Source organism: Hylobates moloch, unplaced genomic scaffold, assembly GCF_009828535.3.
Source record: "Hylobates moloch isolate HMO894 unplaced genomic scaffold, HMol_V3 SCAFFOLD_5, whole genome shotgun sequence".
Classification (NCBI taxonomy): Eukaryota; Metazoa; Chordata; class Mammalia; order Primates; family Hylobatidae; genus Hylobates; species Hylobates moloch.
Genome location: NW_026652280.1, coordinates 99,482,663 through 99,510,101, shown reverse-complemented (window position 1 = coordinate 99,510,101; position 27,439 = coordinate 99,482,663). Strand labels below are relative to the sequence as shown.

Here is a 27,439-nt window from a genome sequence, read left to right as displayed (position 1 = left end):
CACGAGGTCAGGAGATGAAGACCATCTTGGCTAACACGGTGAAACCTGTCTCTACTAAAAATACAAAAAATTAGCTGGCCATGGTGGTGGGTGCCTGTAGTCCCAGCTACTCGGGAAGCTGAGGCAGGAGAATGGTGTGAACCCGTTAGGCTGAGCCTGGAGTGAGCCAAGATCACCCCACTGCATTCCAGCCTGGGGGTCAGAGTAAGACTCCCTCTCAAAAAAACAAACAAACAAAAAAAACTAATCATTTAGGCCGGCATGGTGGCTCACGCCTGTAATCCCAGCACTTTGGGAGGCCGAGGCGGGCGGATCATGAGGTCAGGAGATTGAGACCATCCTGGCTAACACAGTGAAACCCCGTCTCTACTAAAAATACAAAAAATTAGCCGGCCGTGGTGATGGGCACCTGTAGTCCCAGCTACTCAGGAGGCTGAGGCAGGAGAATGCGCCACTGCACTCCAGCCTGGGCAACAGAGCGAGACTCTGTCTCAAAAAAAAAAAAAAAAAAAAAAAAATTTATTGAGCACTATGCTTCAATCCATGTTTTAGATGCTTGGGATATATGAGAGAATGAGAGAGAAACAGAGAGAGAGAGCTCTAGTCTCATGAAGCTTAAATTCTAAAAGGAAGAAGACAGGAGAAAATGTGAGCTAGATGATTTTACAACTAGATGACCTATCCAAATCCACACAGTACTGAATGGAATCCAGAGACGAGTCTCCTAGCCTGGGCAAAATGTTGAAACCATATCTCTACAAAAAAATTTAGCTGGGCTTGGTGACGCACACCTGCAGTCCCAGCTACTCAAGAGGCTGAGGTGAGAGAAATATCTTGAGTCCAGGAGGCAGAGGCTGCAGTGTGCTGAGATCATGCCACTGCATTCCAACCTGGGCTACAGAGCAAGATACTGTCTAAAAAGAAAAAGAGAGAGAGAAAGACGAGTTTCCAACAGGGTTTTATAGGATGCTGTCTTTGGATCTGAACTATTCAAGAACTCCATCAGTGACTTAGAAGACCCAGAGAACATACTTAACAAATCTGTAGATAATGTAAAGCTGAAAGGGACTGCCAATCCAACAGACGGAAAATTCAAAATTATATTTTCTCAAATCAACTGGATGCCACATATAGGGATAAATTTAAAGTTCTACGTTTAAGAATTTTTTTTTTTTTTTTTAATAGAGACAGCATGTTGCTATGTTGCCCAGGCTGGTCTCAAACTCCTGGGCTCCAGCGATCCTCCCACCTTGGCCTCCCTAAGTGTTGGGATTACAGGTGTGAGCCACAGTGCCCAGTCCTACAGTTAAGAGTTTTTTTGTTTTTTCTTTTTGAGACGGAGTTTCGCTCTGTCGCTCAGGCTGGAGTGCAGTGGCGCGATCTCGGCTCACTGCAAGCTCCACCTCCCAGGTTCACGCCATTCTCCTGCCTCAGCCTCCTGAGTAGCTGGGACTACAGGCGCCTGCCACCGTGCCCGGCTAATTTTTTACATTTTTTAGTAGGGACAGGGTTTCACCGTGGTCTCCATCTCCTGACCTCGTGATCCGCCCGCCTCAGCCTCCCAAAGTGCTGGGATTACAGGCGTGAGCCACCGCGCCCAGCAAGAGTTTAAAGATCAGTATATTAACTGCATGAAAAGGTGACGTGGCTTAAAAATAATGTGAAAAAGACCTGAAAGTTTTGGCTGTTACAAGAATCTGAGGAAAAAAAAAAGTTTTGGTTGATACCAAGTTCAATAAGACACAGTTGCTCCAAAATGGGGCTCATAACCAACAACGCAAACGTATCACTGAACCAGAGCAGAGTCTAACACTATGTCTGGAAGACGGTGAACAATTCTATAAAGCCCCTTCTTAGGAGGACATTAAAAAAATTAAGATCCAGGCCAGGGGCAGTGGCTTACACCTGTAATTCTAGCACTTTAGGAGGCTGAGGCGGGCAGATCACCTGAGGTCAGGAGTTCGAGACCAGTCTGACCAACATGGTGAAACCCTGTCTCTACTAAAAATACAAAAATTAGCCAGGCATGGTGGCATGCACCTGGAATCCCAGCTACTCGGGAGGCTGAAGCAGGAGACTCACTTGAACCCAGGAGGTGGAGGTTGCACTGAGCCAATATAGCACCAATGCACTCCAGCCTGGGCAACAGGGAGAGACTCCATCTCATACATACATACATACATACATACATACATACATACATACATACATAAATAAATTAGACGGGCATGGTAGCACATGCCTGTAATCCCAGCTACTTGGGAGGCTGAGGCACAAGAATCTCTTAAACCCGGGAGGCGGAGGCTACGCTGACCGGAGGTAGTACCACTGCACTCCAGCCTGGGAGACAGAGTGAGACTCTGTCTCAAACACAAAACAAAATCAATTAAGTAATTTAATTATTTTTTATTTTTTTTTTTGAGACTGAGTCTCACTCTGTTGCCTAGGCTGGAGTGCAGTGGCACAATCTCAGCTCACTGCAACCTCCACCTTCTGGCTTCAAGCAATTCTCATGCCTCAGCCTCAGAAGTAGCTGGGATTACAGGCATGCGCCACCACGCCTGGCTAATTTTTTGTAGTTTTAGTAGCGACAGTGTTTCACCATGTTGCCCAGGCTGGTCTTGAACTCCTGACCTCAAATGATCTGCCTGCCTCAGTATCCCAAAGTGCTGGGATTACAGGTGTGCACCACCATGCCCAGCCAACAAAAAAAAATTAAAATCCAAATATTGCTGAGGATGTAGAGCAACCAGAACTCTGATGAGAATGTGAAATGGAAAGCCACTTTGGAAAATGGTCTGGCGATTTCTTATAAAACTAAACCTACCCTGTGACCCAGTGATTCGTCTCCTATATAGCTGACCCAAGATTAATGAAATATGGCTTTTCTAACTCATAAGTGGGGACAAATGAAAGAGAGAGAGAAAGGAAGCATTTCCACAAAGACTTGCACAAAAAAGTTCAGAGCAGCTTTATTCATTACCCAACATTAAAAATAGCCCAGGTGATCAACACAAAAATAGATAATCTGTAGTATATATACACAATGAAATTCTACTCAACAATAAAAGAGAACAAACTAATGACACATGCAACACAAATGAATCTTAAAAATATGCTGAGTGAAAGAAGCATAATATCTTAAGAATATTAAGAATATTATGCTGAGTGAAAGAAGCCTTACACACAAAGCACATCCTGTATGATTCCATTTATGATTCCATTTATGTGAGGTTCTAAAACTGGCAAACTTAACCTGTGATTAAGAAAAAAAAGCCGGGCGCGGTGGCTCACACCTGTAATCCCAGCACTTTGGGAGGCCAAAGCAGGTGGATCGCAAGGTCAGGAGATCGAGACCATCCTGGCTAACACGGTGAAATCCCGTCTCTACTAAAAATACAAAAAATTAGCAAGGCGTGATGGCAGGCGCCTGTAGTCCCAGCTACTCGGGAGGCTGAGGCAAGAGAATGGCGCGAACCCGGTAGGCGGAGCTTGCAGTGAGCCGAGATCGTACCACTGCACTCCAGCCTGGGTGACAGAGCGAGACTCCGTCTCAAAAAAAAAAAAAAAAAAAAAAAATCATTAAATGGTACACTTGAGATGTGCGTGATATACACTGTGTGTAAAATTACCTATAAAAAGAAATCATAAACGAATATTGAGCTCTAGTTCATTATATGGGTGCTGAAGTGGTTAAAAGTGAAGTATAGGCTCATGCCTGTAATCCCACCACTTTGGGAGGCAGAGGTGGGAGGATCACGAGGTCAGGAATTCAAGACCAGCCTGGCCAAGATGGTGAAACCCCGTCTCTACTAAAAATACAAAAAAAAAAAAAGTGACGTATAGCCAGGTGCCATTGTGCATGCTTGTAATCTCAGCTGGTCAGAAGGCTGAGGTGGGAAGATCGCTTGACCGCAAGAGTTCAAGACCAACCCATGCAACATAGACCTTGTCTGAATTAAAAAAAAAAAAAAAAAAAAGGGAAGTATAATTTACTCTGAAATGCATTTGAAAACTAAGATGCATCCACAGACGGACAGGGAGATGGACAGCTGCATGATAAGGCAAATAAAGTCGTCCCTCAGTATCTGTGGAGATTGGTTCCAGGAGCCCATGGATACCAAAATCTGAGGATGCTCAAGTCCCTTATACAAAAATGGTGTGGTATTTGCATATAATCTACACACATCCTCCTGTATACCTTATCTCTAGATTACTTATCACCTAATACAATGTAAATGCTTGTTATACCTTATTATTATTTATTTATTTATTTGAAACAAGCTCTCACTCTGTCACCCAGGCTGGAGTGCAGTGGCAGTGGTATGATCACAGCTCACTGCAACCTTGAACTTCTGGGCTCAAGGGATCCTCCTGACTCTGTCTCCAGAGTAGCTGGGACTACAAGCACACACCACTGCACCCAGATAATTTTTTTTTTGAAACAGCGTCTCACTCTGTTGCCCTGGCTAGAGTGCAGTGGCGCGATCTCGGCTCACTGCAACCTCCACCTCCTGGGTTCAAGCGATTCTCCCGCCTCAGCCTCCTGAGTAGCTGGGACTACAGGGCAACATATTGAGACCCCATCTCTACAAAAAACTTAAAAATTTTCTGGGTGCAGCCGGGCATGGTGGCTCACGCTTGTAATCCCAGCACTTTGGGAGGCCAAGGTGGGTGGATCACAAGGTCAGGAGATCGAGACCATCCTGGCCAACATGGTGAAACCCTGTCTCTACTAAAAATACAAAAATTAGCTGGGTGTGGTGGCACGTGACTAAAATCCCAGCTACTCGGGAGGCTGAGGCAGGAGATTCACTTGAACTAGGGAGTCAGAGGTTGCAGTGAGCCGAGATGGCGCCACGGCACTTCAGCCTGGAGACAGAGTGAGACTCCATCTCAAAAAAAAAAAAAAAAAAACTATAGAAAGTAGGTGGTGAGGCTGGGCTCGGTGGCTCACGCTTGTAATCCCAGCACTTTGGGAGGCTGAGGCGGGCAGATCACCTGAGGTCAGGAGTTTGAGACGAGCCTGGCCAACACGGTGAAACCCCTTCTCTACTAAAAATACAAAAGTAGCCGGGCATGGTGGCAGGCGCCTGTAATCCCAGCTACTCAGGAGGCTGAGGCAGGAGAACTGCTTGAACCTGGGAGGCGGAGGCTGCAGTGAGCCGAGATCACACCATTGCACTCTAGCCTGGGGAACAAGAGTGAGACTTCGTCTCACAAAAAAGTAGGTGGTGAGTATATGAATGTTAGCTGTATAATTTTTCAACTTTTCTATATATATTTTTAAATTTCATAATAAGATGTAACAGGGGAAAAGTTTAAAGAAAATAAATGCTAGAATCCAGAGAAGAGTAATGTGCGTGGTGAGAGGTCTGGACACCAAGGCTTTGGAGAAGAAGAAATGTGGCAGAAGAAACTTGAAACTTTCCTATGTTTTGCACAGGAAAAAAAAAAAAAGCTTAAGAAACATCTTTTAATATGTACACTTGGGGATAAATTGCTTTTTTTAAAAAAAAAACAAAAGACAAATAGGAGGCTGGGTGCAGTGCGGCTCATGACTGTAATCGCAGCACTTTGGGAAGCCAAGGCGAGTGGATCACCTGAGGTCAGGAGTTCAAGACCAGCCTGGCCAACCTGGTGAAACCCCGTCTCTACTAAAAATACAAAAATTAGCTGGGCGTGGTGGCAGGCATCTGTAATCCCAGCTATTCCGGAGGCTGAGGCAGGAGAATCGCTTGAACCCAGGAGGTGGAGTTTGCAGTGAGCTTAGATCGCACCATTGCACTCCAGCCTGGGCGACAACAGCGAAACTCCATCTCAAAAAATAAAATAAAATAAAAAAATAACATAACATAACATAACATAACACAACATAAAATAAAGACAAATAGGAGGAATATAAAAGGATTGATCTTCTTGCTTTGCATTCAAATTTGGGTTCAATAAGGGAAGTATCTGAATTTGCATTCAGATTTGGGTTCAATAAGGAAAGTATTAATCGAGGTGTTCAAGTTTACAATACTCTATCTGCAGAATTGCTGAGCTCCCTGTCACTGAAGGTATACACACAGAGACTAAAAAGGCCACCTCCGAGGAGGTGTAAACAAATTCTCAAGTGGGCAGAAAACATGACCACATGGAGCTTTTCAAACTCTGTGATTCTATGCTTTTTAATTTTTTTTATTTTAGTTATCCATATAAGGATAAGTCCTTTTAAAGAGATTATAATCAAATATGACAATGAGACACAAGAGGCAGAAAAAAAAATTAAAAATTCTACTCCAGCTTTCACTATCATCACAGAACTGTATGACTAGAAAGACCGCCCTTCATTTACCCATCTCTATTTGATTGGCAAATATTGCCACCAGCTTTACAGCAATAAACAACACAAAGCTCTTGAGAAGCTCACAATCTAGGGGAGAAGACAGACATTAAATAAGCAATTATGAGGTGATCAGTATATAAAAGGACAAAAAGAGTGGTATGGGAATGCAAAGCAAGAAGATCAATCCTAATGAAGGAGGATCTCCCTGAGAAATTATATGTAAACTGAAGAAAGTAACAATCAAAAAGGGAAGGCAAATATATTCCAGGATGATAGCTGAACTTAAGATCTGCTTTTGTGCTTTAAGCAGATGTTTCTTTACTTGCATATAACACTGTTGACCATTCTGTCCTTCTTGAAAGACTCTTTTTTTGAAACGGGGTCTTGCTCTGACCCAGGCTGGAGTACAGTGTCGTGATCTCTGCTCACTACAGCCTCCACCTCCTGGGCTCAAGTGATCCTCCCACCTCAGCTTCCCAAGTAGCTGGGACTACGGGCATGCACCACGACGACTGACTAATTTTTATCTTATTTTTAAAATGTTTTTGTAGAGACAATGTCTCACTATCTTGCCCAGGCTGGTCTTGAACTCCTGGGCTCATGCAATCCTTCCGCCTCAGCCTCCCAAGTGCTGGGATTATAGCCATGAGCCACTGTGCCCCAGCCAAAAGACTCTTCCTTTGGTTTCTACGACACTAGATTTTCTAGGTTTTTCTTGTACCTTCCTAGATTCTCCTTTGAGTTTTCTCAAAGCCTAAATCCTCATTCTACATTTTCTCTAATTCCTGGTGCTTTCCTTTCAATGCTTCCACTATCCTTGTCATAATACATCAAAATAAATGGAAGATCTTCACAAAGGAAATGGTATTCTAATCTTAAAAGCAAAGTGAAAGGCACAATAAAGCAATAAAATAAAATGTAAGTTCTAAAGGATTATATTTACATAATTCTCTTTACACAAAGAACTGCATTAATTAGGTATATCTTGGATGTTTATAAAGCTCTCTGCATAACCTGGTCAAGAGCCAGCATCTTACCTTCTCCATGTCGTGTATATTATTCCAGTACAGGGTCATGCATACATGCAATAAAAATCAATGGCGTATGAAATATATTTTTTATTTTTCCTTCTCCCCATAGGTAGAATTTCTTCAGGATGAAATGTATGTTTTCTATGCTTGACACACTAGCCAATGATATTTTTTTTTGAATCAGGGTCTCCCTCTGCCACCAAGGCTGGAGTGCAGTGGCACCATCATAGTTTGCTGAATCCTTGATCTCCTGGGCTGAAGCAATCCTCCTGCCTCAGCCTCCTGAGTAGCTAGGACTACAGGTACGTGCCAACACATTTGGCTAATTTCTTAAATTTTTAGTAGAGACAAAGTTCCTCTATGTTGCCTATGCCGGTCTCGAACCCCTGAGCTCAAGCAATCTTCCAGCCCTAGCCTCCCAAAGTGCTGGGATTACAGGTGTAAATAACTCAAGCCAAGTTATCATAATTGTTTTCCACACCTCCAGTCTTGTTCACTTTACCTAAAAAATTAATACATTCAACTGGTATTAAATCAAAGTGATCTTTCTAAAATCCAAATCAGTTCCTACTGATTTACTGCTTAAACCTTGTTTTTGTTTTTGTTTTTTTTCAGGTGGAGTCTTGATCTGTCGCACAGGCTGGAGTGCATTGGTGTCATCTCGGCTCACTGCAACCTCTCCCGCCTGAGTTCAAGCAATTTTTCTGCCTCAGCCTCCGGAGTAGCTGGGATTACAGGTGCCTACTACCACGCCTGGCTAATTTTTGTATTTTTAGTAGAGACAGGGTTTCGCCATGTTGGCCAGGCTGGTCTTGAACTCCTGACCTCAGGTGATCTGTCTGCCTCCACCTCCCAAAATGCTGGGATTACAGGCGTGAGCCACCGTGCCCGCCCTTAAACCTCATTTTGAGAGCTTAAAGATCCTCCATGATGTAAACACTACCTAATCTTATCTACCACTTTCTATCTTTTCACTCATACACCACCACCAAAGTACTTAACTATTTTCCAAACATACTTTTTTGATGTTTTACAATTCTGTGGTTTGCGGATGCTCTTCTATTTGCAATATTCCTCTCTGTCCCTATTCACCAAATGTCTTATTCCTCCTTCAAAACTAAGACAAAAATCCATTTTATTCTGCAAATTCTTTCCTAAGTTCTCCTATCCTAGTCCGTATCATACACTAGGAGATGACACTCTCTTTTAGGTCATTATTATACGTTATGTAAAATCTGTTACAGCATTTATTACTTTGTATTGTAACTTTTTCTGTTTCTATCACACTACTAGGCTGAACTCCTACAGCACAGATGCCATGTCTTATTCATCTTGCACAATCCCTGCCAAACAGTAAGGACTGAATACATGACTGTGGGATATACAAATGAACAACTGATGGGCTTTCTGAATATATACCTAAATTTAAAGAATCAGATGGGTAAAGGAAACCTAAATGTCTTAACATGGATGAGCTGCAAACTTCACCCCTAAAAATCTACAAAGTAAACAAAGGCAGCTGCAAAGAGTCAAGAGCAGGACTTATAATAAACACAGACTCACTGGTGATTCTCACTGCCCGGTCAGTCCGGAAATCCTCTGTGTCTGGTTCATCAAGGTCTTCCAGGAAATTATATTCTGGATCATCATCATCATCTGCTTCATCTAGGAAAAAAAGTGTTTTAGATGCTCATTAACTCTGTTCTCAAACTTCTAAGAATCTGTTCCAATAAAGCATATTTATTCTTTATTTTTTTGAGACAGGGTCTCACTCTGTCGCCCAGGCTGGAGTGCAGTGGTACAACCTCAGCTCACTGCAACCTCTGCCTCCCGGGCTCAAGTGATCCTCCCACCTCAGCCTCCTGAGTAGCTGGAACCACAGGCATATGCCACCACACCCAGCTAATTTTGTGTAGTATATTCCATGAAAATAATACTTTCTGTAAAAGCTACTTGTACAATGAAGCTGACAGTGAAAAAAGGAATGGCCCAAATTCCCAACAATTAGAGAATGACTATATAATTATAATTTCTTAGTATAAGATAGTACAGGTTGAGCATTCCAAATCCAAAACTCCAAAATCTGAAACTTTGTGAGTACAAACATGACTCTCAAGGGAAATAGCCATTGGAGCATTTCAGATTTCAAATTTTTTTTCCTTTTTTTTGAGACAGGGTCTCACTCTGTCACCCAGGCTGGAGTGCAGTGGCATAATCATGGCTCACTGCAGCCTTGACTGCCCAGGATCAGGCAATTGTCATACCTCAGCCTCCCAAGTAGCTGGGATTAGGCACATGCCACCATGCCCAACTAATTTTTGTATTTTTAGTGGAGACAGGGTTTTGCTATGTTGCCCAGACTGGTCTTGAACTCCTGGGCTCAAGCAATCTGAATGCCTCGGCCTCCCAAAGTGCTGAGATTACAGTGTGAGCCATTGCACCCTGCCCAGATTTCAAATTTTCAAATTTGGTATGCCTATCTGTTAAGTATAATAATACATATATTCTAATATCTGAAAAAATCTGAAATCCAAAATATCTGGTCCTGAGCATTTTGGATGACGGGGATACTCAAAATGTACACATATAAAATGTGAATATGTAACCATTCTATAAATGTTCAACACATATATGACAAAAGTACAATACATACATAATAATCATAAGCATGAAAAATTACATCCTTACAATAAGAATCATAACTAAAAATATACAAAAATAATAAACATTTGTTAGGTTAGAATAATAGAAATATGGGTGTTTTTCTCCCTTTTAATTTTTTTTTCTTTTTTTTTTTTTGACATGGAGTCTCACTCTGTCACCCAGGTTGGAGTGCAGTGGCATGATCTTGGCTTGCTGCAAACTCTGCCTCCCAGGTTCAAGCAATTCTCCTGCCTCAGCCTACCAAGTAACTGGGATTACAGATGCCCACCACCACACCCGGCTAATTTTTCTATTTTTAGTACAGACAAGGTTTCACCACGTTGGCCAGGCTGGTCTCGAACTCCTGACCTCAGGTGATCCGCCTGCATTGGCCTCCGAAAGTGCTAGGATTACAGGCGTGAACCACAGGGCCCAGCCTAATTTTCTTTAATGTTAATACTAAACTGTCTTTTCAATTACTAAGTAAAAATTATGAAGGAGTCATTAAATTATGGAATTGTTATATATTAAGGTAATATTTTTCCCCAGATAATTTTAGATCAGTGTTGTCTAACAGAACTTTCTGTGATGATGGAAATGATCTATACATGTATTGTATTGTATCATACAGTAGCCATTAGCCACATGTGACTTGAGAAATGCAGCTAGTGTGACTGAGGAACTGATTTAAAAAAAGAAAAAAGACCAAAAAGAGAATACCTAAATTTCTTACTATCATGTATCCATTAAATAGAAGAGGTGATCTCTATGTATTATAATGGAAAAATATATAAGTTATACTGCTAAGTGAAAGAAGCAAGTTGCAGATGCAGACCAATATATATAGTATGATTCTTTTTGTGGAAAAAAATTCTTGTTTGAGATAAATACATGCTTGACTGAATACCCACAGAGTATCTAGAAAGAAACACATAAAACTATTAACCAAGATTTCTCTGTATACCCTCCCATAATGTTTTTTTTTTTTCTTTTTTTAAGATGGAATCTCACTCTGTCGCCCAGGCTGGAGTGCAGTGGCTCGATCTTGGCTCACTGCAACCTCCACCTGCTGGGTTCAAGCAATTCTCCTGCCTCAGCATCCCGAGTAGCTGGGACTACAGATGTGTGCCACCGTGCCCAGCTAATTTTTATATTTTTAGTAGAGACGGGGTTTCACCATGTTGGTCAGGCTGGTCTCAAACTCCTGACCTCAGGTGATCCACCTGCCTCGGCCCCCAAAAAGTGCTGGGATTATAGGGGTGAGCCATAGAGCCTGGCCCCCCTTCCATAATGTTTTAACTTTTCATAATAAATGAGCATCTTTTTTTTTTTTCAACAGGGAGTTTTGCTCTTGTTGCCCAGACTGGATACCGTGCCTGGCCATAAATAAGCATCTTTCGTTATAAACAGACATATACAGCCTGGGGCCAAGCATGGTGGCTCACGCCTGTAATCCCAGAACTTTGGGAGGCCGAGGCGGGAAGATCACTTGAGGTCAGGGGTTCGAGACCAGCCTGGCCAACATGGTGAGACCCACCCCGCCGTCTCTACCAAAAATACAAAAATTAGCCAAGAGTAGTGGCGCGTGCCTGTAATTCCAGCTACTTGGGAGGCTGAGGCAGGAGAATCACTTGAACCTGGGAGACAGAGGTTGCAGTGAGCTGGGATTGTGCCACTGCACTCCAGCCTGAGTGAGAGTGAGACTCTGTCTAAAAAGAAAAAAAAAACAAAACATATATATATGTCCTGGGCAACACAGTGGGAACCAATCTCTACAAATGACTTTTTAAAAATTAGCCAAGTGTCGTGGCGTGTGCCTGTAGTAACAGCTACTCAGAAGGCTGAGCTGGAAGGACTGCTTGAGCCCAGGAGTTTGAGGCTGCAGTGAGCCATGATCATGCCACTGCACTCCAGTGAGGGTGACAGAGTGAGACCCTGTCTCAAAAACAAATATATATATTTTTATATAAATATAAATATATAAATATATATATACTTATACAGACACACATTTAAAATTCACAATCACTGAAAAATGTGCTGATTAAATCCTAAACTAACTTGATAATTCTTTACTCAACATTTCTACTCAGCTTATATTAATTTGCATTGTTTACATATAACTATTTAATTATCAAATATTTTTCATCTATTTGTGGGTTTAACTTATCAATATAAATTCTTTATTTCTTTAGGAATAGAATACTGACTTCATAATTCATAATCTCTACAGTACTTTCTATATAAGTCTCTTCACAGCAAGTTCTTTTTTTTTTTTTTTTTTGAGACAGAGTCTCACTCTGTCGCCCAGGCTGGAGTACAGAGGGGCGATCTCGGCTCGCTGCAAGATCTGCCTCCCGAGTTCACACCATTCTCCTGCCTCAGCCTCCCAAGTAGCTGGGACTACAGGCACCCGCCACCACGCCCGGCTAATTTTTTTTTTTTTTTTTTTTGTATTTTTAGTAGAGACAGGGTTTCATCATGTTAGCCAGGATGGTCTCGATCTCCTGACCTCATCATCTGCCTGCTTCAGCCTCCCAAAGCGCTGGGATTACAGGTGTGAAACACTGCGCCTGGCCAGCAAGTTCTTAACAAACATTGCTGAATAATGGAAGAGCCCATAATAATGAGTAGTGTGCACAGGTTTGGACTCCATCTGTCTGGAGGCAAGAACTGCAATAGATAGCTTTTGCCCACACCACACAAATGGGTCAGCCAATATTATTCTCAGAGCACTCATTTAACGAAGATGCTGAAAAATCATTTAGAGGGTATTCTTCTGAGTTCTGCTTAGCTTTTAGTACCCTGATTGTGGAATATGTCCTCTGAGCTTAATCACTTTTTTGACTTATTAACAATGTCAGTATTTACCCAGCTGATATACTCCTCCAGTATTCTTTTAACTCAACTGGTAGATCTGGAGGCCACACCCATCCTAATCATTGGCTTTGTGTGCTCTTTTAAAAATCTGTCCGAATAGGCACATACAAAAATACTGAAGTTGCTGGGCGTGGTGGCTCACGCCTGTAATCCCAGCACTTTAGGAGGCCAAGGCGGCCGGATCACCTGAGGTTAGGAGTTCAAGACCAGCCTGACCAATATGGTGAAACCCCGTCTCTACTAAAAATACAAAATTAGCCGGGTATGGTGGCATGTGCCTGTAATCCCAGCTACTAGGGAGGCAGAGGCAGGAGAACTGCTTGAACCTGAGAGGTGGAGGTGGCAGTGAGCCAAGATCGCACCATTGTACTCCAGCCTGGGTGACAAGAGTGAGACTCTGTCTCAAACAAAACAAAACAAAACAAAAAAAAACTGAAGTTTTATTTTAAGAAAAGAGGATTTTCACACCCCCCCAACCATTAGTCCAATTCCCCAATCAACCTTTAATCATGCACTCTTACCTTTCCCAGACCAGTAGTTTCCAATCCTTTAGATATATCAGAATTAGATCCCCAGATCATACTCATTAGATTCCGATTCAGTAGGTAAGGGGTGAAGCCCTGAAATCTCTATCTTTAATAAACATCACCCTATATATCCACACACTCCTCAATTCTGATTCAAGTTCTCGGAACCAAATTATGAGAAACGAAATCCTGAAAGTCAGTTCTGCCTGGCCTTTCCTTCCCAATAGCTACCATCTCAGGCCTTTGAACCAAAGTGATGAAAATGAGCACGAAAGCTGCTGCTACCGATAAAGCTAGGAGAACCTGACTTTCTTACTGTAATTATTTTGTATTAGCCTGGGTCAAAGATAAAAAGCACAACTTATTATGAAGGCCAGGAGCAGCGGCTCACGCCTGTAGTCCCAGAACTTTGGGAGGCCGAGGTGGGCAGATCACCTGAGGTCGGGAGTTCAAGACCAGCCTGACCAACATGGAGAAACCCCATCTCTACTAAAAATACAAAATTAGCCAGGCATGGTGGCACATGCCTGTAATCCAGCTACTTAGGAGGATGAGGCAGGAAAATCGCTTGAACCCGGGAGGCAGAGGTTGCGGTGAGCCGAGATCATGCCATTGCACTCCAGCCTGGGCAACAAGGGCAAAACTCCGTCTCAAAACAAAACAAAACAAAACAAAAAACACAGCTCATTATGAAAAGTCATATCTTTTTAAAAAATTGTTTAGGCCGGGCATGGTGGCCCGGCATGGTGGCTCACACCTGTAATCCCAGCACTTTGGGAAGCCAAGGTGGGTGGACCACTTGAGATGAGGAGTTTAAGACCAGCCTGACCAACATGGTGAAACCCTGACTCTACTAAAAATACAAAATTAGCCAGGCGTAAAAATACGCCACCATGCCTGTAATCCCAGCTACTTGGGAGGCTGAGACATGAGAATCGCTTGAACCTGAGAGGCAGAGGTTGCGATGAGCCGAGATCGCACCATTGCACTCCAGCCTGGGGGACAAGAGTGAAACTCTGTCTCAAAAAAGAAATGGTTTAGGCCAGGTGCGGTGGCTCAAGCCTGTAATCCCAGCACTTTGGGAGGCTGAGGCGAGTGGAACACAAGGTCAGGAGTTCGAGACAAGCCTGGCCAACGTGGTGAAACCCCATCTCTACTAAAAACACAAAAATTAGCTGGGCATGGTAGCACGTACCTGTAGTCCCAGCTACTCTGGAGGCTGAGGCAGAAGAGTCACTTGAACCCGGGCGGAGGTTGCAGTGAGCAGGGATTGTGCCACTGCACTCCAGCTTGGGCAACAGAGCCAGACTCCGTCTCAAAAAAAAAAAATAAATAAAAGGTTTAACTTACCGTGAAACGTCTCTGATTGAGACATGTTCCTAGAATATTAAACTGGGTTCTACTCCTAGGAGTATAACAAATTGATTCTGTAACTTTGAGCAAGACAATGAATTTCTCTGAGATTTCACTGTCTACAAAGTGGTTAGAACTATCTGTCCTTGGGCAACCCACTCGGGTCCCCTTCCATGCTGTAGAAGCTTTGTTCTTTAACTCTTCACAATAAATCTTGCTGCTGCTCAAAAAAAAAAAAAAGAACTATCTGTCCTGTCCATTCCTTTTTGTGGAGATTTCTGAACCTGGTAGAAACAGGAAGTGTCAATAAACTTTAAAAGATACGTATCTCCCAAAAATCATATAAAAATTTCATGTATTTGGATATGTACATTTCTTTCTGGGGGAAGGCTGCATAGTTTTCATCAGATTGTCAAAAGGGTGAGTAATGGAAAACTCCAAAGCTTAGACTCCTATCAGAATGACTAATGGGATAATATATCAGTTGCTAATTATTAAGGAACTGATTCTATACTTTGCATGTTAATGACTCAGCTTCAAACTCCATCTTTTTCTCCTTACACAATTTTTTTCATTTTGTGGCTTGTTAGCCCCTCTACTACAGAGGGTGGGTAAAAAAAAGAAATATGCTAAGATTTAAAACAATTTGCTTCTTGCTATTTTCTCTCTCTTTTTTAAAATTTTATTTTATTTTAAAAATAGAAATGCCAGGCGCGGTGGCTCACGCCTGTAATCCCAGCACTTTGGGAGGCCAAGGCGGGTGGATCACCTGAGGTCAGGATTTCGAGACCAGTCTGACCAATATGGTGAAACTCTGTCTCTACTAAAAATACAAAAATTAGCCAGGCGAGGTGGCAGGCGCATGTAATCCCAACTACTGGGGAGGCTGAGACAGGAGAATTGCTTGAACCCAGTAGGCAGAGGTTGCAGTGAGCCGAGGTCACACCATTGCACTCCAGTCTGGGCAACAGAGAGAGACTCTGTCTGAAGAAAAAAAAAAAAAATAGAAATGAGGTCTCACTGTGTTTCCCAGGCTGGTCTTGACTTCCTGGCCTCAAGCAATCCTCATGCCTTGGCTTCCCATAGTACTGGGATTACAGGCATGAGCCACCACGCCTGGACTATCTTTTGTAAATGTTTGAGAAAAGTCTTAAATTTAAATTTAGGACTAAAATTTAATTATTCTTATCCCCACATTAATGTGGAAAACTAAAAAGTAACTACACATTGAAAACTCTCACAGATGCATATCAAACTATTATCAGTAGTCCCTCTGGGGAACGACACTTGAACCTTGGTGTCAAAGGCTTTGGAAAGGACTAGTAGGAAAATGAAGTGCCAATAAATAAACCCTAAGAGATACATAAACCCCCCCAAAAAATTAAAAATTTCATGTATGTAGATATGTACATTTTACTTGGGGGGGAAGGCTTTAATTGTTTTATTTCTGTAATATTTGATTTCTTTATACCAAGCATATATTACTCTTACAGTTTTACAGTGAAAAAAGAGAAAACTCTGGAAAGAATATATCCTACAGAACCCAGCATATAGAGTATATCATGTCACTTCTACTCAGACACCTCCTCTTCTCCCTGTCACTGTTTTCAAAAATCTTTCCAAGGTCCATTTCAATTACCAGCTCTTTCATGTAGCTGTCTCTGATCATCCTAAACAAAAGTTACCCTGTCCTCTTCTAAAACCTTACAACAGCATTTACGCCACTTTGATGGCATATCTGAGTTTATTCAACAACTTCATTCATTTACAATATACTGGCTAAGCGCGATGGCTCACTCCTGTAATCTCAGCACTTTGGGAGGCAGAGGCAGGAGGATCGCTTGAGCGCAGGAGTTCGAGACCAGCCAAGGCAACATGGCAAAACCCCAACTCTACAAAAAATACAAAAATTGGCCGGGCATGATGGCACAAGCCTGTATTCCCAGCTATTCGGGAGGCTGAGGTGGGAGAATTACTTGCGCCAAGGAGGTCAAGGCTGCAGTGAGCTAAGATCTCACCACTGCACTCCAGCCTGGGTGACAGAGCGAGACCCTGTCTCACACACACACAAAAAAATACAATGTATTGTGAACCTACCAATGGGCCAGGCACCCTGTCATTCATAAAGCTTTTATTCCATGACCAAATGATTATGCTCCTTTATCCCTCACAGATTCTAGCATAATGCCTTGTATAAAGAAAGTACTCAAACATTTGCCAAATGATATACAATATAACTATTAATAGTATCATAAGGTACATTCAAGACCTGTTATTTTCTTTCGTTCACTTATCCTGACTTACTCCTAGCATTACCTACCCAACCATTTACTCAGTCTATTTCTTTTTTTTTTTTTTTGAGATGGAGTCTCGCTCTGTTGCCAGGCGGGAGTGCAGTGGCGCGATCTCAGCTCGCTACAATCTCCGCCTGCCAGGTTGAAGTGATTCTCCTGCCTCAGCCTCCTGAGTAGCTGGGACTACAGGCGTGCATCATCACGCCCAGCAAATTTTTGTATTTTTAGTAGAGACGGGGTTTCACCCTGTTGGCCAGGATGGTCTCAATCTCTTGACCTTGTGATCCACCTGCCTCGGCCTCCCAAAGAGCTGGGATAATAGGCGTGAGCCACCACGCCCGGCCTACTTAGTCTGTTTCCATCCAAACTTTTATCTGATCAATATTTCTTCCCCATTTCTGATAATACCATTATTTCTTTAGGGTCACTACATACTTCAACCACACTATTCTATGAGGTGCTAACAATCACCAGACTCCATGCTGAACAGTCTCCCTATCAATCCCATGAAGTACCAAGAGACTGGGCATGAGATCAAACCAAGTCGATCTGACTTGTTCCCCTGGATTTTATAACTGGAGCTTGCAGGGGAGAGTCTTGAAGTGTAGACAAAGCAAAAAGTAATCATGGAGTGCTTATGAACAGAGTTCTAACCTTGTAGAAAAATAAATGTGAGAATGGAGCTGAGTGACAAAAGGAAGTAAAATGGAGAGGAAAGGGGGATCCTAATAGTGCCTCAGTTCCACTGCTGATTTACTGCACTTCCCAAAGTCTGGTTTCATTTCACCCCAGCAAGATAGAGTTAGGATTCTTTCACTTGCATCATGAAGACCCTAACTAACACAGTGTTCTTTTGGTAAATCATTGAACCCTAATGAAATCATATATACAATTTTGAGTGGGCCAGGCACAGTGGCTCATGCCTGTAATCCTAGCTCTTTGGGAGGCCGAGGTGGGAGGATCACTTGGGGCAGGAGTTTAAGACTAGCCTTAGCAACATTTCTCTATAGAAATTTTTTAAAAATTAGCCAGGCAAGGTGCTGCGTGCCTGTAATCTCAGCTACTTGGGAGGCTGAGATCTGAGGAGGATCTCTTGAGCCCAGGAGTTTAAGGCTACAGTGAGCTATGATCACCCCACTGTGATCCACCCTGTTTTGGGATGGTGTCTCAAAAACAAAAGACAACAACAGAACTACGTGTGCATGTATGTTTCCAGGGATTCAAATCTTAGCATTCAACAATCTTAGGATTCAAAAGATTCCTTACCCAGAAAAAGAAATGTTAAGAATTGGCCCAGGCATGGTGGCTCATGCCTATAATTCTGGCATTCAGGAGGCCAAGGTAGGCGGATTGTTTGAGGCCAGGAGTTTGGGAACAGCCTGGGCAACAGAGTGAGATCTCGTTTCTACAAAAAATAAAAACTTAGTTGGGCACAGTGGCATGTGCCTGTAGTCCTAGCTACTCGGTGGGATAAGGGGTAGGATTGCTTGAGCCCAGGAGGTCAAGGTTGCAATGAACCGTGACTGCAACACTGCACTCAGCCTGGGTGACAGAGTGAGACCCTGTCTCAGAAAAAAAAAAAAAGAAAAATTAACTACTGATTTAAGATAAACTATCAGTTAAATACAAATTAAATCAATTAACCCAAACCATTCCATTCTATGCCCTTCCAAATACTAAAAATTTTACAACAGATAATGGACAGTATACATAATAAATCACAAACCAAAACTTACCTTCATTCCCTACATCATCATTCATAAGTCCCCCTAGCCACATCTTCCAGTCCTCATCATCTGCTGTATTGGGGTCATACATATCTGGAGTGATGTCTGGAGCTTGGAGCTCTGCCTCTAGTTGGCCCAGGGGAACATCTTTCAGGGGCATCTTAGAACGTGTTCGAAATGCAATGAGACTGTCATCCATGGGCTGGACAATGGAGAAAGAAAAACAAGTCACTGAGTGAGTGATGTTCCCAAACCTCATCATCACTCCTTTTCTTCTCATCTTAGCTTAAGTAACAGGATCTTTCCTCTAAAAAATTTGGATTTATTATTGTTTGAGAAACTTTAAGAAACACGACATAAAAAAGAAAATAAATGACATCAGTTTGAAACCAACATTTTAGGAAAATTTATAACAGCTTTATTGATATGTAATTCACATACCATAAAATTTACCCTTTTAAAAATGTGTGGCCTGTCTCTGGCCGCTTTCAGTTAGCACAATGCATTCAAATCCCACCCTATTTTAATATCTATCAATACTTCTTTTTTTTTTTTTTTTTGAGACGGAGTCTTGCTTTGTTGCCCAGGCTGGAATGCAGTGGTGCCATCTCGGCTCACTGCAACCTCTGCCTCTTGGGTTCAAGTGATTCTCCTGCCTCAGCCTCCCAAGGAGCTGGGATTACAGGCACCAGCCACGACATCCAACTAATTTTTGTATTTTTACTAGAAACGGAGTTTCACCATGTTGGGCAAGCTGGTCTTGAACTCCTGACCTCAGGTGATCTGCCCGCCTCAGCCTCCCAAAGTGTTCGGATTACAGTTGTGAGCCACCATGCCTGGCCTCTTTTTTTTTTTTTTTTTAAGAGACAGAGTCTCAATCTGTCACCCAGGCTACAGCACTGGCACAATCAGAGCTGACTGCAGCTTCGAACTCCTGGGCTCAAACAATTCTCCTGCCTCAGCCTCCCAAGTAGCTGGGACTATAGGCACGCTCTACTATGCTCGGCTAATTTTTTTTTTAGATGGAGTCTTGCTCTGTCACCCATTCTGGAGTGCAGTGGTACGATCTCGGATCATGCAACCTCTGTTTCCCGGGTTCGAGCGATCTCGGATCATAGCAAACTCTGTTTCCTGGGTTCGGGCGATTCTCCTGCCTCAGCCTCCCAAATAGCTGGGACTACAGGTGTGTGCCACCACACCTGGCAAATTTTTGTATTTTTAGTAGAAATGGGGTTTCACCATGTTGGCCAGGCTTGTCTTGAATTCCTGACCTCAGGTGATCTACCTGCTCAGCCTCCCAAAGTGTTGGGATTACAGGTGTGAGCCACTGGATCCATACTCAGCTAATTTTTTTCATTTTTGTAGAGATTGGGGGGGGACTCCCTATGCTGCCCAGGCAAGTTTTGAACTCCTGGACTGGGCTCAAGTAATCCTCCTGCCTTGGCCTTCCTAACTGCTGGGATTAAAGGCATGGTGGTATGTGCCTGTGGTACCAGCTACTCAAGAGGCTGAGTCAGGAGAATTGCTTGGGTTTAGGAGTTCGAGGTGACAGTGAGCCATGTACCACTACACTCCAGTCACCATGCCTGGCCCCGAACTCCTTTTTATCACCCAATAATATCCCATTGTATGGATATACCACTTTTGTTTATCCATTTATCTGTTGATGGAATTCAGGTTGTTTCCACTGTGGGGCAATTAAGAATAATACCGCTGGCTGAATGCATTGGCTCACACCTGCAATCCCAACACTGTGGGAGGCCCAGGAGGAACTGCTTGAAGCTAGAAGTTTGAGACCAGCCTGGGTAACATAGTGAGACCTCATCTCTACACAAAAGCACGTAGAGGTAAAATGGCATCATGCCTGCACCACACTCTATGATTCAGAAAACAATATATGTATACACAGAGAAATATATGTATACACAGAGAAAGAGGAAGAGAATCATCAAGCAATTGTGGTAAAAGGTTAATTTGGGGGAATTTGGGTGAAGCTTTTTCCTATGTTCTACATTTTAAAATGCTCTCTGCTACATAGTTCATTTCTTCCTTAGAAACTGCCATTCTCAGCCAGGCACGGTGGTTCACACCAGAGGCTAAGGTGGGAGGATCACTTGAGCCCAGGAGTTCGATACCAGCCTGAGCAAAAATATAGGGAGACCTCATCTCTACAAAAAACTAAAAAATTAGCTGGGTGTGGTGGCATATACCTGTCCCACCTACTTGGGAGGCTGAGGTGGGAAGATCACTTGAGTCTGGGAGGTGGAGGTTGCAGTGGGCCAAGATCACACCACTGCACTCAAGCCTGGGTGACAGGGTGACACCCTGTCTCAAAAAAAAAAAACAAAAATCCAAACTGCCATTGTCACTTTGAGCAGAAAATAGCACTAGCCAAATATAAAGTATCAAAGACTCTTATTTATATATAAAATTGTAGTTATCTTTTCCTCTCCCTTCCCAGCCTGAGCAACAACTACATTACTCCACTTGACTTTCTCAGTGAAGTACAGTTTTAATATTTACCTGGAAAGAATCCATGCAGACTGGACTGGAAGCCAGCTCCTCATCTACTGCATGTAACTTCTCCATGAAAGTACTATCTCTGGTCTGTTTCGGCTTTGGAGGGGGCGGGGGCCCCATGGGCACTACCTCAGCACTGATGTGCCTGATGGCTGGTGTGGTGACTTTCTCAGCCTGATTAAAAGAGGTGACTGCATCAAAAAAGGAAGGAGGGAAGAAAGAAAGAGAAAGCAAGGAAAGGAAAAAAAGAGAGGGAAAAAGAGGCAGACTTTCCATACACCATTGTCCTTTCTCTTCTCTAGTTAGAGGTACATAAAAACAAAGACACCAAGTATATTGATCTAATTAGTTTTCATCCTGTTTCTAGAGAAGTCAACAGAATGCTACTTAGTTTACCAAAATGTGGGAAATTAATAACAATGGCTTTAGGACAATATTAAAAAGCACAGATATGAAAGAAGAGAAGGGTAGGAGAAAAGAAACTCTGCTAGTTGCACATTTTTGGCCCCTTAATGAGAACTCAGGAAAGTTCTTTGGCTATCACTGAGTTACAGCCTTCTCTGAACTGTTTACTAACTTAAGAAACTTTGAAAAAGGGTGACAGCCCAGAATCACCATGGATAAATAATCTACTTATACAGTTAAAAAATCTACTTAGACAGTTATGTCTAACATCTCTTTTGCATGATGCCGATTTACCTCTGATAATATGCCACTCTCCTCATCTGTTTCAGTCATCTCAGAAGACTGCCTCAATCTGGATTTCTTTGCCCCACGTGGAGATGAAGCAGTGCTTTCAACATCACTTTCCAATAAGCTCTACAAAATAAATCCAGTTCACCTTAATATTTATGCCCCTACCTCATTCCACAAAGTCTGAAGTATCTCAAGAGAAGGAATCATAAAATATCAATCACTCAGCCTGGCCAACATGGTGAACACCCGTCTCTACTAAAAATACAAAAATAAGCTGGGCGTGGTGGCGTGCACCTGTAATCCCAGCTACTCGGGAGGCTGAGGCAGGAGTATCACTTGAATCCAGGAGATGGAGGTTGCAATGACCCGAGATCACGCCACTGCACTCCAGCCTGGGTGGCAGAGCGAGGCTCTGTCTCAAAAAAATTAATAAATAAATAAATAAAATAAAATCCATCACTCAACTAGTTACAGTAACAGAAAATAAAATTTAAATAGAAACTTAAAGGCCAGGTGCAGTGTCTTATGCCTGTAATCCCAGCACTTTGGAAGGCCAAGGCGGGTGGATCACTTGAGGTCAGAAGCTCGAGACCAGCCTGGCCAACATGGTGAAACCCCGTCTCTACTAAAAATACAAAAATTAGCCAGGCATGGTAGCGCACGCCTGTAATCCCAGCTACTCAGGAGGCTGAGGCAGGAGAATCACTTGAACCCAGGAGGTGGAGATGGCAGTGAGCCAACATCACACACTGCACTCCATGGGCAACAGAGGAGACTCAAAAAAAAAATCCTAAAGGTGGGGACAGGGATCAGACCACTATCCTAATCTGCATTACAAAGTGTAAGGCCTTGGTCTAAAATCCTTTTACAGAACAATTCAAAGAACACATTAACACAGCAATGAAAGTGAACAAAGTATAGCTAAAACCAATAGCATAAATGAATCTCAAAAGCATAATGTTGAACTTTAAAAAGCTAGGAACAAAACATATAAACATGGGTCCCTTTATATAAAGTTCAAAACAGTAACAATTGAACTATAGTGTGTACAGATACATATTGAGGTGATACAACTATAAAGAAAAGCAAAGAAATAATTACTAAAAGGCAGGGTGGTGGTGATTTTTAGGGGGAGGGAGGTGATTGTGACTGGGGAGGGTATACAGGGGGTGTCCTAGTAATGTTATATTTCTTGACTTTGCTATGAGTTTCATGAGGATTTGCATTATAATAACCAAAGCTATACATTTTTATTCTATGCACGTTTCTATGCTATATTTCATAATATAGCAAATTTTAAAATTAAGGGAGTATAAAGGGCAGAAAAACAGCTTAAAGCACAGAAATGAGCTGAAAAAAGAACCATGTCTCAATCGTCTCTACAAGTGACATTACTAAGGAAGCAAAGTATACCCTGCTCTATTAAGACAAATATTACCAACTAACATTCACTGACCTCTTCAGCAGTTTCATCTTCTTCTTCATCATCCGGCTGGTATTCTTCATCTGAGGAATCATCTTCTTCAAGGTGGATATCCACAAACTGAGGAGGCTACATTAGTACAATTAGAAAGAAATGAAGTAATGGGAAACACAAATCATACGTATTTGGAAAATAAGGGGAAGAAGCAGGGCAGAAAAAAAAAAATCCTAAGAGCATAATGTACAGCTAAAGCAAATAACACGAGGCAGAGGTTAAAGTGAATTCCATGAGATGCAAACCTAAGAGTAATAGAATGGAAAAAAACAAAGCTGGAATTAAAACAAAGATTGATCAAGAAAAGTTAAAGAGGAAGTACTTAAGTTTCAAAACCGATGAAGTCTTTCTGGAAAAGAATAACAATTATTTCTTCCAAGTTTACCTTCATTTCATTGGCCTTCTTAATTGGTGAAATATTCCATGTTGGAATTACCTACCAACAAAGAATATAAATAATTAAGTTATCTTAACTGAAATAATTGTTTTTCATGTTTACTTCCGCTGTACCATCACTAACAGCCATATACTTAACAAGTAACTGCAATGATCTAGAGGTGTTGATTATCCCTGAGGGTATACTCTCAATTATTTGTCAGAGTTAGAAAGAAGGAAACCAGGAAAGAATCTATTACTGTTATTAGCATTTCTGCCTTACACCTGGTAAGCCTCACTTCTTTCTATAAATGAAGAAAACAATGTCTACCTTGTTCATATGACAGCTGTGGTTTACATGGAACAACAGATGTGAAAACTATTTATAAATTATTATACTACACAAACCTAAGATATTTTGGTTACAGTAGTCTTTTAACAGCAATATATTTTTGCAATCAGTTACATGAATCCACCGTAAGTACAACTCCAAAAAGCCAGCCATGAAAAGCTTTTATGGACTATTCTGTCTATGGGGTGGCCCTGCTCTGCCTATGGGCTTTTTTTTTATTAAAAAAAAAAAGCTTTTACCAGGGGATTTAGGGCAAAGTTTCATGTTGTCCACACTTATTTTTCCAATAGTACAGGAAAAAACAACACAGAAAGATATAAAGCAAATATGGCAAAATATTACTCTTGGAATTTAGATTCATTGTAACAATCTTTCAACTTTTTGAATGTCTGAAAACTTTTATAAGAGCTAGGGGGAAAGTTTTTCTTGTTTTTGTTTTGAGACAGGATCTTGCCCTGTTGCCCAGGCTGGAGCAGTAGCACAATCAGAGCTCACTGCAGCCTCAAATTCCTGAACTCAAGTGATCCTCCTGCCTCAGTCTACTGATTAGCTAGGACTACAGGCATGCCTCCTCACCAGGCCTCACTAATTTCTTAAATTTTTTGTAGAGATGGAGTCTCATTAGGTTTCCCAGGCTGGTCTCAAAATTCTGGGCTCAAACAATCCTCCCACCTCAGCTTCTCAAAGCACTGGATTATAGGTGTGAGCCACTACATCTAGCCTAAAGAACTTTTTTAAAGTTCTTATATACTGCTGATAAAATGCCATTGAGGATGTATAATTTCTTGACCATTTAAGTGTAACCCAACCAAAATCACCTTATGAACAAAAGCCAACTGGCCATTAGGTTCTGTCTCTAAAAGGAGTCTTAGCCTCTCAAATCAAATCAGCCCTATGTTCTGACCATTTATCTAGTGCTGTGTAGGTGGGACCAATATAGGGTAAAGGGAATGATGTGATTCAGGCCCATTTCCCTTTCCTACCTACTGCCAAATCCATTAGAAAGGCAAGCCAGCATTCAGAAGTGTCCTGGAGTCAGTCTAGTAAGAATTAAGAAGGCCAAGTATAGTGGCTCATGCCTGTAATCCCCGCATGTAGGGAGATCAAGGCAAAAGGATCACTTGAGGCCAGGCGTTTGAGTTCAGCCTGGGCAACACAGCAAGACCCTATTTCTACAAAAGAATGTTTCAAAAAAACCAATTAGCTGGGCATGGTGGCACATGCCTGTAGGCCTAGCTGTCTGCGAGGCTGAGGCAGGAAGATCCCTTCAGCACAGGAGTTCAAGGCTGCAGTGAGCTATGATTAGGCCACTGTACTCTAGCCTGAGCAACAGAGCAAGTCTCTTAAAAAAAAAAAAAGAAAGAAAGAATTAAGAAGCAAGAGATCTACATTTTAATACTTGCTCTCCTACGTAAACTACACAGTCTTGGATGGCCCAACTTCTCCACATCTATATTCATGGCCAGTAAACATAATCCAGAGCCTAATTATCTCCTTGGATTTTTTTCCCCAAATCAAATAAAGAATTAATGTTAATTATATTCTTTTTTTTTTTTTTTTAAAGACAGAGTCTTGCTCTATCACCTAGGCTGAAGTGCAGTGGCATGATCTCCGCTCACTGCAACCTCCCCCTCCTGAGTTCAAGCGATCCTCTCGTCTCTGTAGCTGGGATTACAGGCGCCCACCACACGCCTGGCTAATTGTTGTATTTTTAGTAGAGACGGGGTTTCGCCATGTTGGCCAGGCTGGTCTCAAACTCCTGACCTCAGGTGATCCACCTGCCTCGGCCTCCCAAAGTGCTGGGATTACAGGCATGAGCCACTGCGCCCAGCCATGTTAATTATATTCTATATGTCAAGTAGACTTCATAGAACTTCCTCATTGATGGCTGCTTTCATCATAGCTACCACCTATTCATTTGTGAACACATCCTAGAGAAAGATGAAATTTCAATTTATGCAACAAGGGTTAGTCAACCAGACCAAAAAAAGTGATGTGACTGCCAAAAAAAAGGGTCAATTTGACCTTAGGCTACTTTAGGAGAAATATGTAATCTGGAACACTGTGGAGATAATCTAACTACTAGTCAAACCACATCTGGTTCAGTAGAATCTTCTTTTGGCATACTTTTAAAGGGATATGGGACAGGCACAGTGGCTCACGCCTGTAATCCTAGCACGTTGGGAGGCCAAGGTGGGCAATCACATGGGTCAATTCGAAACCAGCCTGGCCAAAATGGTGAAACCCCATCTCTACTAAAACTACAAAAATTAGATGGGTGTGGTGGTGCATGCCTCTAGGCCCAGCTACTCAGCAGGCTGAGGCATGAGAGTCGCCTGAACCTGGGAGCCAGAGGTGGCAGTGAGCTGAGATCGCACCACTGCACTCCAGCCTAGGTGACAGAGTGAGACTCCATCTCAAAACAAAAAGGCCAGGCACAGTGGCTCATGCCTGTAATCCCAGTACTTTGGGAGGCCAAGGCGGGCAGATAACTTGAGGTCAGGAGTTTGAAACCAGGCTGGCCAAACATGGTGTAACCCCATCTCTACTAAAAATAAAAAAAAATACAAAAAAATTAGCCAGGCATGGTGGCACGCACCTGTAATCCCAGCTACTCAGGAGGCTGAGGCAGGAGAATCACTTGAACTTGGGCGGTGGAGGTTGCAGTGAGCCAGAATCATGCCACTGCACTCCAGCCTGGACGATGAAGCAAGACTCCATCTCAAAAAAAAGGAGGGAGAAATTGGGGAATGTATAGCCAAGAAAAGAATGTTATGAAATGACACACTAGTTTTCTTCAACTGTAGGAAAAGTAATGTGGAAGAATACACCAATTTCTTCTCTTGCTTTTTTTTCTAGACAAGGTCTCATTATGTTGCCCAGGCTGGTCTTGAACTCCTGGCTTCAAGCAATCTTCCTACCTCCACATCCCAAAGTGCTGGGATTACAGGCATGAGCCACTACGCCCAGCCTAGACCTGTTTCTTCTATCAGTCTCCAAGGAATAAAACCAGGACAGATAAAACCTATGATACATATTTTCAGTCTGTAAGACAAATCTTCCTTACTATCAGAAATATAATGAACTCCCTCATGACTATTACCTGCCTTGTAAGCACAAACTAGTCAAGTGCTTATTAAGAAGGATATAGCATAGCTCCAAGCACCAAAGAGCTTGCTGTACCAGAATACTTCAGATGTCTTCAAGTGGTTCTCAACACTTTAGTATTCAAA

General features: G+C 42.3%; 1 protein-coding gene across 8 annotated transcripts in view; it reads right to left on the bottom strand.

Moving 5' to 3' along the window:
- Positions 1-27,439, bottom strand: part of GON4L (gon-4 like) — a 104,509-nt gene that overhangs the window by 36,996 nt on the left and 40,074 nt on the right. For 7 of the 8 annotated variants that reach the window (XM_032154250.2, XM_032154251.2, XM_058439183.1 and 4 more), the window contains 6 exons: positions 23,865-23,915; positions 23,459-23,554; positions 22,006-22,125; positions 21,310-21,480; positions 18,796-18,988; positions 8,926-9,027 (listed from right to left, as the gene is read on the bottom strand). In XM_032154250.2, coding sequence (XP_032010141.1) covers positions 8,926-9,027; positions 18,796-18,988; positions 21,310-21,480; positions 22,006-22,125; positions 23,459-23,554; positions 23,865-23,915 — 733 coding nt within the window. The remainder of the gene's footprint in view (positions 1-8,925; positions 9,028-18,795; positions 18,989-21,309; positions 21,481-22,005; positions 22,126-23,458; positions 23,555-23,864; positions 23,916-27,439) is intronic. The other variant, XM_058439184.1, reaches the window with a different exon arrangement.